At 31.5% G+C, this 16,243-nt stretch overlaps 4 protein-coding genes across 5 annotated transcripts; 3 read left to right on the forward strand and 1 right to left on the reverse strand.

The window, feature by feature from the left end:
• The first annotated feature begins 1,634 nt into the window (after positions 1-1,634).
• On the forward strand, positions 1,635-3,621 carry LOC128956897 (cystinosin homolog). The gene is made up of 6 exons (XM_054302613.1): positions 1,635-1,817; positions 1,913-1,994; positions 2,061-2,273; positions 2,342-2,873; positions 2,957-3,074; positions 3,142-3,621. The coding sequence occupies exons 1-6, from the start codon at positions 1,715-1,717 to the stop codon at positions 3,513-3,515; spliced, it is 1,422 nt and encodes a 473-aa protein (XP_054158588.1). The 5' UTR covers positions 1,635-1,714; the 3' UTR covers positions 3,516-3,621.
• Positions 3,622-6,275: 2,654 nt separating this feature from the next.
• Positions 6,276-8,182, forward strand: LOC128956898 (cystinosin homolog). The gene is made up of 6 exons (XM_054302614.1): positions 6,276-6,483; positions 6,581-6,662; positions 6,720-6,932; positions 7,004-7,535; positions 7,612-7,729; positions 7,793-8,182. The coding sequence occupies exons 1-6, from the start codon at positions 6,387-6,389 to the stop codon at positions 8,128-8,130; spliced, it is 1,380 nt and encodes a 459-aa protein (XP_054158589.1). The 5' UTR covers positions 6,276-6,386; the 3' UTR covers positions 8,131-8,182.
• A 1,199-nt stretch (positions 8,183-9,381) lies between these two features.
• LOC128956913 (uncharacterized) lies at positions 9,382-10,111 on the reverse strand. The gene is made up of 2 exons (XM_054302629.1): positions 9,791-10,111; positions 9,382-9,734 (listed from the first exon to the last, which is right to left on the reverse strand). The coding sequence occupies exons 1-2, from the start codon at positions 10,070-10,072 to the stop codon at positions 9,438-9,440; spliced, it is 579 nt and encodes a 192-aa protein (XP_054158604.1). The 5' UTR covers positions 10,073-10,111; the 3' UTR covers positions 9,382-9,437.
• Positions 10,112-12,173: 2,062 nt separating this feature from the next.
• Positions 12,174-15,872, forward strand: LOC128956893 (TPR-containing protein DDB_G0280363-like). Of its 2 annotated transcripts, XM_054302607.1 has the most exons (4): positions 12,176-12,212; positions 12,871-14,873; positions 14,925-15,565; positions 15,723-15,872. In XM_054302607.1, exons 2-4 carry the CDS (start codon positions 12,918-12,920, stop codon positions 15,799-15,801), a joined length of 2,676 nt encoding a protein of 891 aa, XP_054158582.1. In that variant the 5' UTR covers positions 12,176-12,212; positions 12,871-12,917; the 3' UTR covers positions 15,802-15,872. The 2 variants fall into 2 exon arrangements, with proteins under 2 accessions (XP_054158583.1, XP_054158582.1); XM_054302608.1 differs by lacking the exon at positions 15,723-15,872 and having other exon boundaries at positions 12,174-12,212; positions 12,874-14,873; positions 14,925-15,683.
• Positions 15,873-16,243: the final 371 nt, after the last annotated feature.

Raw genomic sequence — 16,243 nt, forward strand, 5'->3', positions numbered from 1 at the left:
GGATTATTATAGTAAAATAAATTATATATTAAATGTTTTTCAAAAAAATGTTTTTTTTAAATGTTTATATATTTATAATTACTAATTTAGAAAATTACTATTTTATTTCTCACATTAAAAAAATATTAATTTATTCATACATTTAAAAAGTTGTTACAAAACTTTAATAAAATTATAGCAATTTATATATAAAAAAATTGTTGCTCTCATTCATAAAATTATTACATTAATAAAAGTTTTTAAATTAATATTAACTTAAAATTGTTTAGAAATTTTGTTAAATATCTAATTAATTAGTTTTATTTCCTCAAAAAAAATTATTTATGTATTAATTATTATTATTATTTATTATAGTGTATATTATATACTGTTTATACTGTAATTAAATATTTTTAAAAATCTATAAAAAGATAATTATTTTAATTATAACTATATATAATAACTAAATAAAACTATTTTTTCAGAAAAAAAGATAACATAACATAAACAAAATAAATTGTTATTTAATATTTGATTTAATATTTTTATATTTATAAATCTAATTATATTATATAACTAATAAATATAACAACAATAACAACATTAAAAAATATATCAAAATTTTATTAAAACAATAAACTAATAAAAACAAAAAACATATTACAAAAATTTTTTCACATGTATTTTAGTTAATTGGGGGAAAAATAAAATTTAAAAATAAAACTGCAAATTATTGCATTAAACTAATCAACAAAAACAGATATTATTATATAATTTATTATATATATATTTAAAATTAAAACAATTTTTTTAGCTTATTATCATCAATGCCATATGTTTTGATTATAAAATCAATATCAATAATAATTATAATTTGAAAATAATTGTCAACTCAATCAAAATTTTTATTTTATTCACAAAAAAATAACATTAGTTTTGCATAAACATAAAAAATAATTAATATATATATATAATTTGTTAAACAACCAAATTATTAGCAATAGATATATTTTTATGTTTAATATCTAATGATAATAAAATTATTGAATAATAAATAAAATGTTTATAAATGCTAAATTAAAAAATGCACAAATAAATAATAATAATAAATAATAATAATGACATTTTTAAAACTTAAATATCTATAGCTATAACATTATTAGTATTATTAATAACTTTATTATAGATTAATTTTAATTTTATATAAAAAATAGTAGTTTTATAATAAAAAAAATATTAAAACAATATTATTAAAAATTATCATCAATTATTATTATTATATATTCAATAAATATAATCTTAATTATAGTATACTACTTGTAATAATTTTTTTTGTTTAGTAATTAAAAAATAATCAAAAATGCAAGCAATTATATATTTATTTTTATTTTTATCAATAAAATGACAATAAATGGAATTATTGTTATTATTATTATTATTATTAATATTTATAAGTGTTTTACATTAGAGAGAGAGAGAGAGAGAGAGAGAGAGAGAGAGAGAGAGAGAGAGAGAGAGAGAGAAAAAAATTTAATCTTAAAATATCAATAAATCAATTAATAAATATAAATGAAATCGAAATGAATTGATTTACAAAAAAAACGAGACTTTAAAAGTTAAAAGTCATTAAAATGATAGACTGATTGAAAACAATTGTTGAAAAAACAAAGACCAGTAGTAGTAGTAGTAGTAGTAGTAGTAGTAGTAGTTCTCAACCAAAGAGTAGGAAAAAAAGATGCCATCGTTTAGCCGACTGATGATTGTTTGGACACAACTATTGTTATTGTTGTCATTAATGATTTTGGTCATCAATGGTCAACAACAGCTTCAACAACAATGTAAGTGTTTTTGAAGTTTTATTTCTGAAAATTTTTCTGTTATTTATTCTGTTATTTTTTTTGTATATTAAATAATAGTAATAATTATTATTTAGACACCAATTCATTGGACATGAATACTAAGGACGTCCAGATTAATGTCGGCGACAAAGGATCGTTCAGATTGTTCATCGAAAAGTTAGTGAATAAATAAAATACATATGTATTGACCATCACATCCCTCTCTCCCCCCCTATAATACAGACCGCCGCCGACCGGACTGACCGTAAATGTTAGCATTGGGTGCGACGGTAGCGACGAATGTCATACATTCACAGCCGACGATAACTACACTATTCCCGTAAATAATCTGCTGTTTACGGCTCAGACCACTGAATACAGGTTTCGATTGCGTGGACTTAATCCGGGACACGATGTCATAGTGGCCACAGTTGTGACCAAACAATCGGGTGTCGAGTATGAAAAAACCGAACAAAATCTAAGACAAACAACTAAATTAAACATTACTTTTGTCTTTTTTGCAGCGATTCCGATGCCTTTGTACGCGTACGTGTTGGCCGGTCGCGCGGTTGGGCAATAGCTGCCGATGTTGTCGGTTGGATCTATTTCCTGGTCTGGTCGGCCTCTTTCTGGCCACAAAACATAACCAATTGGCGCCGAAAATCGGTAATCGGTTTCAACTTGGACTTTGCTGCCCTCAATGTCACGGGTTTTGTATTCTATACGTTCTATAATTCGGGACTATATTTCTCGACCCTAGTCCGGGAATTGTATGAAATACATATTCCGAGGTCAGAAATACCGATCCAATTGAATGATGTTATCTATGCTATACATGCGGCCGCCGTTACTGGGATAACACTTGTCCAGTGCTATGTCTACGAAAGGGGTGACCAACGTATGTCATTATTGGGCAAACTGTTTACCGGCGGTGTTTGGTCGGCAGCCGCTGTCCAACTGATTCTCTGTTTAGTCGGCGTTGAATCGTGGCTAACATTTCTCTACTATTTTTCTTACGTCAAACTTACGGTCACTTCTGTTAAATATATACCACAGGTTTGTCTGTTTTGTTTATCTTATGTCATATATATATACTTATCGTACATACCGTTCCCATCTCATACCCTCTGAGACAACAGGCCTACTTTAACTACAAGCGCAAATCGACCCACGGGTGGTCAATGGCCTTTATCTATATGGACATCAGTGGCAGTGTTATGAGTCTATTGCAAATGATATTCATTGCCTATAATTACGGTAAATGTCTTATAAATAACTGATAATCGGTATAAATAACCACTTAATTCACTGATGATTACCGCAGATGATTGGAAAACCATTTTCGGCAATATTGCCAAATTCGGACTATCCGTGGCCTCCATTGCCTACGATATACTATTCTTTCTCCAGGAGTTTGTCTTCTATCGCAATAGTCATCCGAATCTACCGAAAGAGTTGGCGTCCACTGAACCGCTGGCCAACGACTCAATAACAACAACGTTAGCCAACGGCGGCGGTGGTAATGACTATCATCGGAAAGTATCGGGCATTTCGGTTGCCAGTATCGGCTCTGTAATGACCCAATCGTTTAACGATAAGTCAAACGGCAAACGAAAGTCAATTGTTTCGATAATTTCGGCAAAAAGTATGGACGGATTGCGGGCAGCCTTTAGTGAACAACAGTTTCACGTCAACTGATTGTTGAAGACATAGTTAGTGATACAAGTATTTTGTTGTTTGGTGTCAATTGTCGCCCACTCTGGTCGTCGCCTCCTCTCTCTCTCTCTCTCTCTCTCTCTCTCTCTCTCTCTCTCTCTCTCTCTCTCTCTCTCTCTCTATCTGTCATATCTAGCCATTAATATCGTAATGTCAGTACTGGTGTCAGTGCTTTCATTTATAAATTATTTTTAGCTTTATTTTGATTTTTTTTTAAAAAAATATATAATTTTATATAGTATTTAATAACTGAAAAAACAAATAATTTAATAATTAAAATTAAAAAATATTTTCAAATGTTTATGAATTATAATAATAAATAATTTTAATCACAGTCTCTCTCTCTCTCTCTCTTTCTCTAACAACAACTACTACTACTACTACCGTCTGTGACCCGCAACCAGAATATTGTGACCAAATTAGCGGTAAATAATAGACCAAATGATACGTTCATTCAATTGATTGTCTTTACGGTGTCTATCGATATATGTTTTCAAACAATTGACGGCAAAGTTTGTCTTTTTTTTTGTTCTTATTGTTGTTGTTATCGGTATTTTTGCCGACGGGTTGATCGCTATTTTTTGCAACTATTACTTCATTATCGGTAAATCCATTGACCATCACTTTGTCGGCGGCAATGATATTGTCGTTGAATTATTAGACTTGAATTTTTTTTTTCGCTGATTTTCAATCAATACATTTCAATACAGTTAATAGTTTGTATTACTTTGTAATTGTTGGCCAACGACGGCGGCGGCGGCGATGATAATGACGGCCATCACTATTATTAACCGATCGGTGATAACCAATGCGGCGGCGATTTTGATGGCCACTGAGTTCCTTATCTTCTTCTTCTACATTCTTCATCATTGGACTCATTGGACAACTAAATGGACGGTCAGTTCGCGGCGTTTTTTGTGTCCGATTTGATGCCGTAGTAGTAGTCGTTGTCGTTGTTGTCTTCGGTATTGCCGTTCATTCACTGACCGATATCGGCGATCGGTCTTCAGTCGTCGTCGTCGTCGACTTCGGCGGCAATTAATTTGATTGATTCAATGACTGAATCAAAATAGTTTTTTTTAATTATAAATCGGTCAGTAATTGTCGTATTGAAATAATCGGTAATTTTATTATTTTTTTGGTCACATTTCCGATGAATTTCCGAAAAAAAAATATTTTTATTTATTATTTATTTATTTATTGTTTTTGTTTTCAAATAAATATAGTATTGAATAAATAAACTGATAATAAACTACTATTTTGGTCCCATTTCTTACTATTATTGGCTAATAGTTAGTCAATGAGTTGTTGACTGTATGAAAAAGGTACAAAAAACTATAAATGCATTGAACTATATGAACGCCAAATGGGCGCCAAATTCAAAGCGACTATCAATTGAAATGAAAATTATATATTAATATATTTTTTAAAAATTATTAATTATGATATTATAAATATATAAATAATATTTAGCTTAAATTAAATTTTTTTTAATATAATAAACTAAAAACATATTTTAATTTCTATTAATTTTCATTTTTAAAAAAAATCATATAATAAATATGCAACAATTTTTTTAGTTGAATTTTTTTTTACATTAAATAATAATAGCCCTTATTTAAGATAATATTATAATTAAATAGTTTTTAATTATATAAAAATATTATATATAAAAATATATATTATATATATATATTGAAATTATTTATACACCATATATATATACAGTATATATATTAGATGTAAATATAATAATAATAATAATAATTAAAATTCAATTAACAATCTAAAACATATTATAATTAGATAAAAATTATTTCAATTAAATAAAAACAATAAAATGATAGCACAAATATTTAATATTTTATCTTGTACATATAATCAATCCACTTATAAAAGTAATAATAATAATAATAATAATAATACAATGAAAATGAAAATATATATAAATATATATATTTATATATAAAAAATAATAGTATATAAATTATAACATATATAGTATAATAATATTTTTTTAATATATAATTAGGTAATAGTTTATAACTTATAAGATATCATAAAATCATTGAATTATTTAATTGTTTTATTTATTTTTAAAAAATTACTCACATTTTTTTCAAACATTTTCAAACATACAAATATAAGATATGTAATCAATTTTTATTTTATTGTCAACTCAATTGATGTCATAAAAAATATATATAAATTGATAGACAAGACAAATGTATTTCATTTACAATTATTTTTTTTATATATATTTTGTTGATTATTGTTGTCATTACTTGAATAGTGATAATCAGTTCCCATACCACACAAGACATCATATTTTTTTAAATAATAAGACAATTATAACAATTGTATGATTCAATTGAAACAATTTTTGTGTTACAGTTATCTATGAGATAAATGGGATTTAAAATATAATAATAAATAAATACAAAATTTTTTTTTTATTTTATTAGATTATTAAAAAACTACTTGAAATATACAAATGTTATCATAGATTGGGATTATCTCTACAAACAATAATAATAATTATTTAATTAATTAAATAATTAAATTGAATTAATCAATTGGTTTATGACTTATTTTTTATATGTAATTACAAGTGTTTTACATCAGAGACGAAAAAAAATGTAATCTTAGATAAAAATGAAATTAAAATTAATAATTAAATAATGAAAACGAAATGAATTGATTAATTGATTGGCAAAAAAAAATTATATATGTATTAAAAGTATTAAAAGACTTTGAGATCAAACAAAGAAACTAATGATTGAAACAATTGAATGAATGAAAAATCAAAGACCAAGAAGTAGTAGTAGTTCTTAGCCAAAGAAGAAGAAGAAGATGTTGTCATCGTTTAGCCGATTGACGATTGTTTGGACACAACTACTACTGTTGTTGTTGTTGGTCGCCATCAATGGTCAACAACTTCAACAACAATGTATGTGTGAACTGATTGAAATAAAAAGATTTTTCTTATCTTTAAAAAAATTAATATTTTTTGTTTGTGTCCTAAAAAATAACTAAAAAAAATTCAGATAAAAATTCATTGATTATGAACACTAAGGACGTCCAGATTAATGTCGGCGACGAAGGATCGTTCATATTGTTCATCGAAAAGTTAGTGAATAAATAAAATACATATGTATTGACCATCACATCCCATACCCCATACAGACCACCGCCGACCGGACTGACCGTCAATGTTAGCATTGGGTGCGACGGTAGCGACGAATGTCATACATTCACAGCCGACGACAACTACACTATACCCGCAAATAATCTGCTGTTTACGTCTCAGACAACTGAATACAGGTTTCGATTGCGTGGTCTTAATCCGGGACACGATGTCATAGTGGCCACTGTTGTGACCAATCAATCGGGTGTCGAGTATGAAAAAGGCGAACAAAATCTAAGACATATGACTAAACTAAACATCACTTTTTGTCATTTTATTGCAGCGATTCCGATGCCTTTGTACGCGTACGTGTTGGCCGATCGCGCGGTTGGGCAATAGCTGCCGATGTTGTCGGTTGGATCTATTTCCTGGTCTGGTCGGCTTCATTCTGGCCACAAAACATAACCAATTGGCGCCGAAAATCGGTAATCGGTTTCAACTTGGACTTTGCTGCCCTCAATGTCACGGGTTTTGTGTTTTATACGTTCTATAATTCGGGACTATATTTCTCGACCCGAGTCCGGGAATTGTATGAAATACATATCCCGAGGTCAGAGATACCGATCCAATTGAATGATGTTATCTATGCTATACATGCGGCCGCCGTTACTGGTATAACACTTGTCCAGTGCTATGTCTATGAACGGGGTGACCAACGTATGTCATTATTGGGAAAACTGTTTACCGGCGGTGTTTGGTCGGCAGCCGCAGTCCAACTGATTCTCTGTTTAGTTGGCGTTGAATCGTGGCTAACATTTCTCTACTATTTTTCTTACGTCAAACTTACGGTCACTTCTGTTAAATATATACCACAGGTTTGTCTGTTTTTTTTTTGTTTATTAGAATTTAATCTTATACTTACCTCCCTTTCCCCCCCACCCTGACCTACAGGCCTACTTCAACTACAAGCGCAAGTCGACCGACGGCTGGTCAATAGCCATGATCTATATGGACATCACTGGCGGTGTTAACGGTTTATTGCAAATGATATTCATTGCCTATAATTACGGTATTTTTTAATTGTGTTTTAAGACAATCGGGTGACCACTTAATTCATTGATGATTACCGCAGATGATTGGAAAACCATTTTCGGCAATATTGCCAAATTCGGACTATCCATTGCATCCATTTCCTATGATATACTATTCTTTCTACAAGAATATGTCTTCTATCGTAATCCACCGAAACAGGAATCGACCGAAACATTGGCCAACGGCGGCGGCGGCGGTGGTAATGACTATCATCGGAAAGTGTCGGGCATTTCATCGGCCAGTATCGGCTCTGTAATGACCCAATCGGGTAACGATAGGCTAAACGGCAAACGAAAGTCAATTGTTTCGATAATTTCGGCAAAAAGTATGGACGGATTGCGGGCAGCCTTTAGTGAACAACAGTTTCACGTCAACTGATTTGAAGACAAGTCTTTGAAGTTAGAAAAATGAAATGATTTTTTTTGTGGTGTTATTTTGCTATCAATTGTTTATTTAATTTAATTTTTTTTTTGTTAATTAAGTTTTATTAGTAATAATTTTAATTAAAAAAAAAACAGTTATTTAATTATCGGTTTTTTTGTGTTTTAGTTTTTTTTATCAAGTTTTTCATCAAATTATTGAACATTTTAATCAAAAAATTATGTTTTATTCTTATATTAAGCGATTGAAAGAGAGAGAGAGAGAGAGAGTCAAAGAGAGAGTCAAAGAGAGAGTCAAAGAGAGAGAGAGAAAAACAGACAGAGAGAGAGAGAGAGAGAGAGAGAGAGAGAGAGAGAGAGAGAGAGAGAGAGAGAGAGAGAGAGAGAGAGAGAGAGAGAGATATTAATTTTTTAGACTTGAAATAACTAAATAAAAATAAATAAAAATATTTGAGTCAATAAACAGATGGACAAACAAAATATCTAATTTTTTTTTTAATTTATTCACTGTTTTATAGTTTTTTTTTATTTTTTAGTCTAAATATCACATTTGCATTGCATATACAGTAGAGTTGACAAACATTTTTTATTTTTTAGTGAACCGAATAAATCTATAGATTTTATTAATACTGTAATTAAAAATTTAAAGTTTTTATTTTTAAAAGAAAAAATATATTACTTTAGACAACAGTCTTATAATATATATATATATATATATTTTTTTTGTTGCAAAAACTTTAATCAACTTTTAAAATCTTAATATAATACAAACATTTTATTGAATTTATATTACAGATATTGTACTGTTATTTATATATATATTATTATAATATTTTTTTCCATTGAAAACCTGGACAGTTGTCAATACTAGTTTGTAGTTTACATGTACTGTAAATATACAGTTAATATATTTTAAAAATGTGTTTCAAACAAATTTAGACCATTTTGTTGTAATCAATATTACAATAGTACTATAAAAAAAAGTCTACATAAAAAAGTACTGAAACTTTATATACAGTACTGAATACTTTTAATTAAAATTGTTTTTAAATAAAATGAGCGCAAAATTCAAACACAATTTTTTTTATTAGTTTTTAATACTATTTAAATAAAAATAATTCAATTATTTATTTGTTAATTAATGAAAAAACAAAATAATTTTTTTATAATAATTATAAATTAATAAAAAATTAATGAATTATTTACTAATGATTATTGAAATACTGTATAATAAAAAACTAAGTAATACTTTGAGTAAAAAAACTGATCGGTAATCACGAAATCACGGGATTTATTGTCACTGAATCAGTATTTTCGGCGAAAACGCCAATAAGTGATACGCTTTTGACGCCAAAACCAGACACCAATGCCGACGCCAATCAGTACGACCACTGCGACAATGGCCACCAATACGATGGCCCAGAGCGGGAATCGCCAGCACCTATACGTATGGTACGGGAAATCGGAACAATAGATAGCCAGCGGGTTGTCCTGACGTCGGACATAGTCGCCAATACGTCGCTGGTCACCAGCGGTCGGCGGACAATCTGCGGCTACGGCTTCGGCTAAACAGTCACAGTAGCGCCAGATGTTGCAGCAGACCTATAGGGACGGGACAGTTAATTACGTGTTTTTCGCGCGTGTTTTTCTGGTCGTACGTGTTGTTTGTATTGTTCGCTTTCGTGTTGCGGTAGACTATCGTATTCTTCGGAACGAATTCCATCAAATCGGGACAAATATTTTTGATAACAATTAGCCGATTCGGTAGAAACCAGTGACCAACATTGGCCATCAACGGGTAGTAGAGTTTCGATTAGTTTTAGTTGAAAACAGCCGACAGTTGAGGACAACAACAACAACAACAACAGTGAAGAATACAGAAGAAGAAGATGAAGAGGAAGACGAAGACTAACTAATGGCAGACCAAAAGAGACGACCATTTTTTTCCTGTGTTGTTGTTATTGACTGTCTCTTATCGAGAGGACAGTTGTCTTGACTATTATCAGCGCTTTTTTGATTGATAGATAGATAGGTAGGTAAGTGTTTGTAGGGTAGGATAGGGAGGGATGGGTCGGTGTTTGGTGTCAACTGTATGTTATTTATATATAGTGTTATATATTCTGTATATATATACGGGACACCTGTCCTCAAGTGATAGAGGACAGGTGTGTGACTGTATGTATGTGTGTATGTGTGTGTGTGTGTGTGTGTGTGTGTGTGTGTGTGTGTGTGTGTGTGTGTGTGTGTGTGTGTGTGATATGGGAAAGGGTCTCAAAAAAAATTGATTTTTAAAAATAACTTTTTTTTCTGAAAAAAAATTTATTTCTAATATATTTATTTTCTAACGGATTTCCTAATTATAGAAAACATAAGTTTTTTTTATAAAAAAAAAAATAATGTTTTAAATTACAGTTAATATTAATAATAATAAAAAAAACTACAAAAAAAGTATTTTTAAAAATAATTTTTATTTAATTAAAGTAAAAATATTAATTAATTAATTAATTAATTAAAAAACACATGACTTGTTGTTGTGTTATATTTCGTGTGTTTTCAACGATATTTGCGGTCAATATATATATATAAATATATTTGATATCATATAATAACAGATGTTTTTTATATGTAATTTATATATTTATATATATTTTATAATACATTATATAAATTATATAACATATAACCAAACATACAGTAGTAGTAGTAGTAGTAGTAGTAGTAGTTGTAGTAAATTATTACAAACAAAAATTTTTAATTTAAAATAAATGTGTGTTTTATTTTGCCAACCAAACCGGCAAACAAATAATAATATTATTTATTTAGTTTAGTTTTAAAATATAATAATAATAATTATTATTATTATATAGTTTTTGTTTGTAATACTAATATATTTAATAATAATAATAATAATAATAATGATTATTTTTTTTAGTGATTTTCAGTTAATTTCACAACGAAAATGACAAAAATTTGTTTATTCATTGAATTAATTTATTATTATTAGTAATATTTTTTGTGTGTCTTTTATTTTATTCAATATATTGCTAAATGATGACTGAAAACAAAAAATCAAATATCATTTAGAGTAAAGTTTTCTAAATGTAAAGAAAATTATTATTATTAAAGGTTTTTATCATTTATTATTGATGTTATTATAATTATCATTCATTCATTCAATATTATTATTATATTTTAAACATTAGTTTAATTGAAATATTATTATTATTAATAATAATAATATTCAAGTCATTAATTTAAAGTATTTAAAACACCAATTGATATGACATTTATTTATTTCAAATAGTGATATAACAAATAATTTTTTAAAAAACAATTAGATATATCCAGAGTCTACTACTTATTAATATAAAAAAAAAGTTTTTTTTATTTAATATTTTATTTAAATTATTATTTTCTACAAAATATTATCGGTTTTGTAATATATATAATGTTTTTTTCTTTCCAACAAAAAAAAACAAAAATATATATCAAAAAAAATAATAGTTTTTTTTTACTTTTCGTGTCATTACGTGTTATAATAACTAATATTTATTTCATTATTCAATTCAATTAAATATTAAATAATAATATATTTATTATAAATATTATTATTAATTAATTTTCTATTCGTCTCTCAATTTTATTTATTTATTTTTTTTTTTGAAAAGTCATTAAAATAGCATTCAGTGAGTGGAGAAAAAATTGCAAATAATTATTATTTTACGTTTTAGTTTACATATTTTTTTTAAATAAAAAAAGGTATAATAATAATAATAATATTAATAATAATACTAATAAATAATATTCAAATATTAGTATATATATAACGTGTTTTTGGTGTATAAAAACATAACTTTCAGTATATTTTAATAATAATTTGTTTTATTATATATGTATTTAATAGTTATAATAATAATAATAATGTATTAAATGATTTTGAATTTTTTTACAGGAAATTATATTAACTGTATATTAATTTTTATTTAAATATAATATAAACTATAGTACTGTTTATTGATATAAATATTTTTTAAACAACAAATTTTGGTCACAACAACAACAAAATAAACTTTTTTTTAGGTATGTTTTATGTCAACTATTTTATTATTATTATTATTATTATAGTTTAATTAATTTAATAGTAATAATAATATCAAAAACATAATTGAATTAATTATTTAATTATTAAAAAAAAACAAATTCATTATAAAATAATAACTTATTTATTAATGATATATTAATTAATTAAACAAAACAGTAATAATAATAATAATAAACTAATTAATTAATATTAATAGGAATATTCTCGACATACACACCCATACCTGTAGTAATAATAATAATAATAATTATTATTATTTAAGTTTATTATTGTTTTTAATAACATAAATATTTGCAACTTTTTTTCAATAATAATTATTATAATTATTATTAATTATAATTATGTTTTCTTAGTATATGTTTTTAACCAAAAAAATACAAAAAAAATACAAAAAAATTTAGTAATAATTGTTTGAAAACTATAAAAGCTTTTCAATTTCAATAATTAATTAATGAAAAAAAAATCTATACAACCGGTTGCCAATAGCGACCGGTTGGTTGCATATATAAAAAAAACTAACTTTGAATATATATAGTCGGCACGCGATGCGCGGCGCACGTACTGCACGCGCGCGCCCAACACCTGTCTCTTAATAATAGTCTTTAATAATGGTTTTATTATTATTATTATTATTAGCAGATTATCCGTCCGTTTTATATCTCTAAACACACACGCAATAGACTATGACTTCGGGTCCGCCGCCGCCACGACAATGGCCACCGCCGTCGTTGCTGTCATCGCCGCCGATCCCATCGTCGTCGTCGTCGTCGGCGTCGGTCGCGCAGTCAATGGCGGCCTCGTTATCGTCGCACGTTTCGGCGCAGAAGCAGAAAGAATACCAGCAGTTGGTCTGGCAGGTCACACATTCGCCGCACTTTCCGCTTCACGCCCGACAAGTGGCCAACAACAACGGTAACTCTACTACTACTACTACTAGTGGGACAGCAGTGGCGGGTGTCCAACAACTAGTCCAACAACACCAACACCAACATCATCAGCAGCAACAGCAACAGCAGCATATTCAGCACCGACATCAACATCATCAACATGTTTGGCCACAACTAACGGGTTCACTAAACAACACAACAACTACAACAACATCAGCAGCTGTTCCCGGTTTGACACCCATATGTCCGGACCGTTTGGCTCTGGCGACGGCCGTTGCTGTCCAACAACAACGCCAACAACATGACCAGCGAGTTCTGGCGGCGCACGCGCTTCAACAGCAACAACAACTGGCTGTCAGTCATCATCATCAGCAACAACAGCGCGCGTCCGCTGCCGCCGCCGCTATTCAGGTCCGCAATCAACTACAACTACAACAACAGCAGCACCGACACCATCGCCACCACCACCACCACCAGCACAAACACGTGTCCAGACATCCTCATCAACAGCATCTTCAGCCGCAATCTTCACTTATTTCTAACGCAAAGACAACGACATCGACGACAACAACGCCGACAAACAATCAACAAATCAAAAGTCAATCGCTGTTTATGACGGGTTCTGGACATCATCTGACGGCCGGAAGTGTTGTCCAACAATCGTCGCATCGAATCCTTCAACAACAACATCAACAACAATCATCTCTACCGCCGCCGCCGCCGACCGCTCGACGCCAGAGTGTCGTCCGAATGCAAACCCCGAACCCAACGGTTGTCAATCAACCAATCAATATGTCCTCTTCGGGCAATCAATCAATTATCAATCATCAAACACTGGACGCCTCTTATTTGCGTCAATCCGTCCTTCGATCGCCCGATAGTCGACCGAAAAGCCGTTCAATTGTCGAACAACAGCCGATTGTTGTCCACCGAATGTACGCCTCGAATGTCGAAACTCCGATTCTGGCCCGTGCTTTGCGTCCATCTTTGCAGCAAATGATTCCCGAAATGCCAGATCTCACCCGAACTCTGTCCGCTCGTCGACCCGTCGGTCGGCCGCCACTACTCCGCAATACCACTCCTTCTTCTTCTCCATCTCTATCTTCTTCTTCGACAATAACAACGACTTCCGTCCCGACAATGACTTCTCATCTAACGATGCGAACGAATCCTCCGATACTTCACGAACACATGTTTCGACCGATTCTTCCGATTCGTCCGATTCCAACCAATACACCCAATCGGACCAGAATTTCCCCGCAATGGCCGCCGCCGCCGCTGCTGACGACGTCCTCTTCGTCGTCCTCTACTTTGTCCACCAATTCGCCGACCATTTCTTCGGAATCCAAGCGAAGTATAACCGGCTTTTGGTCACCAAACTCTGCTTTTTTCCGTCCAAAAGTCACAGAGACTACGCCTCCTCCCCCGCCGCCTCCTGCCGTCCATTCAGTGCTTCAATGGAGCGGAAACTCTAACCGACGGACTTCTTTGTCTGACGTCAGCAACAGTTTGGCCACTGATTGGTCGCCGAAAAGTCGTAACGAATGCGAAGTTATTTTGAATCTCAAAACACAAACCGAAAAGAAAGTCATCGAAAAAGTAGAAGAAGTGGACGAAGAAGAGGAGGAAGAAGTGGTGGAGGAATCCAAGGAACAGATGAACAAACAAAATAAGGAAACGACGATTGAATTGATTGAAAATCAGTCGACAGAAGAAGTAGAAGACGAAGAAGAAGAAGACGAAGAAGAAGTGGTAATTGTTTTCTTGTTTTGTGATTAAAAACTAAAACTCTTTGTTTTTCAGTCAGAAATTCCCGAAGATTTCGTACAATTTGTTCGCCATTTCGTTGATCTACTGCTCGATCAACAGAATCATCACGAATTGCGTCCCGAAGAACAAGAACAAGAAGAAGTCATTGACTCAGACATCGGAACAGCGGCGGCCACTCCTCGGACACCATCACCACTACCACTATCTTCGTCGTCGTCTTCAATGGTCTCGGAGTCAGAGTTTGTTCGGGCATTGAATCTAATAAAATCGCGAGATTTGCGCCGAAAACCGATCGCATATTTGAACGCAAAATATCCGTTGAACGAGATTTCGCGCGCCGTTTACGCCGGCGTTGAAACCAAACGAGCATTGCTTGACATTTCGTCGCAAACGGCGGTCACTAATGATGACTACGAAACGGAAGACAACGAAGACGACAACAATCAACACAAAGAAGAAGAAGAAGAAGACAAAGACGAGTGCTGTCCGCCGGCCCGCAAACGCCGCCGCACTCGCCGTCGTCGTCGTCGTCCCCGACTGTGGCCAGAGTCTAGCGATGCAAGAAAACTGGACAACGGGAAACCGACGGCCGACTGTTGGGAACTAGTATTGACCGGTTTGGACGTCTCGTCGCCTTTAAGTCGAAGAATTCTCGGAGTTTTACCACAATTTCGGTTCAAAAACAGTTCTTCTTCTTCTACTTCTTGTTCTTCTTGTTGTTCTTCGCAAACAGTTTTGGAAACAATTTTCTAAAATCAATGACTAATAAAAACTCGTCTTTTTTTTAATGAATTAATTAATGAAATAAATAAATAAATGATTTTTCTTAAGATTTTTTGATATAAATGTCAGAAATTTCGGCCAAAAGAGCAATAAAATCGACAAAACGAAAGAATATCCACAAAAATAGTGACCAAAAAGCCGCGAGTCCACCGATTCGGGTAATCAGATCCAATGTTGTCACTCGTGGTTCTTCGCGGACGGCCAACGATGCCGAGCGTCGTCGCCATAGAGTGACGTTGGCTTCGGAAACACCGTTAGTTTCGGCCAAAGTTTCCCGAGTATCGGTAGTAAAGGCCACACGTTGGCAGTCATCAAGTGAACAGTTATCGACGGAACACAAGTTCAATACGTTTGCAAATATTTGACGCGAATTACACGGATCTGAATGACAGAAACGGTCGTCCCGGTCAACAATATCCGACCGAACGGCAGCCAATCGCGATAGACAACCGTCGCGGCAATAGTCGCGCATTGCCCGAACCAGACATCGGGTGTGACAGTCGTCTCGCGAAACACTCGACTCTGCATTGACTTCGGAAGTATCAGAAGTGGAAGAATCAGTTGTCGAC

This window comes from Oppia nitens, unplaced genomic scaffold, assembly GCF_028296485.1.
Source record: "Oppia nitens isolate AA-2021 unplaced genomic scaffold, nextdenovo-longstitch-racon4-pilon3 scaffold33_pilon_pilon_pilon, whole genome shotgun sequence".
NCBI classification, from domain to species: Eukaryota; Metazoa; Arthropoda; class Arachnida; order Sarcoptiformes; family Oppiidae; genus Oppia; species Oppia nitens.

Coding starts and splice junctions, on each gene's coding strand:
- LOC128956898 (XM_054302614.1), top strand. CDS start 6,387: ATGTTGTCATCGTTTAGCCGATTGACGATTGTTTGGACACAACTACTA. Junction 6,484..6,580: donor TCAACAACTTCAACAACAAT/GTATGTGTGAAC, acceptor AAAAAAATTCAG/ATAAAAATTCATTGATTATG. Junction 6,933..7,003: donor ACCAATCAATCGGGTGTCGA/GTATGAAAAAGG, acceptor ATTTTATTGCAG/CGATTCCGATGCCTTTGTAC.
- LOC128956913 (XM_054302629.1), bottom strand. CDS start 10,072: ATGGTCGTCTCTTTTGGTCTGCCATTAGTTAGTCTTCGTCTTCCTCTT. Junction 9,735..9,790: donor GCGAACAATACAAACAACAC/GTACGACCAGAA, acceptor CCGTCCCTATAG/GTCTGCTGCAACATCTGGCG.
- LOC128956893 (XM_054302608.1), top strand. CDS start 12,918: ATGACTTCGGGTCCGCCGCCGCCACGACAATGGCCACCGCCGTCGTTG. Junction 14,874..14,924: donor AAGAAGACGAAGAAGAAGTG/GTAATTGTTTTC, acceptor TTTGTTTTTCAG/TCAGAAATTCCCGAAGATTT.
- LOC128956897 (XM_054302613.1), top strand. CDS start 1,715: ATGCCATCGTTTAGCCGACTGATGATTGTTTGGACACAACTATTGTTA. Junction 2,274..2,341: donor ACCAAACAATCGGGTGTCGA/GTATGAAAAAAC, acceptor TCTTTTTTGCAG/CGATTCCGATGCCTTTGTAC. Junction 3,075..3,141: donor ATTCATTGCCTATAATTACG/GTAAATGTCTTA, acceptor TGATTACCGCAG/ATGATTGGAAAACCATTTTC.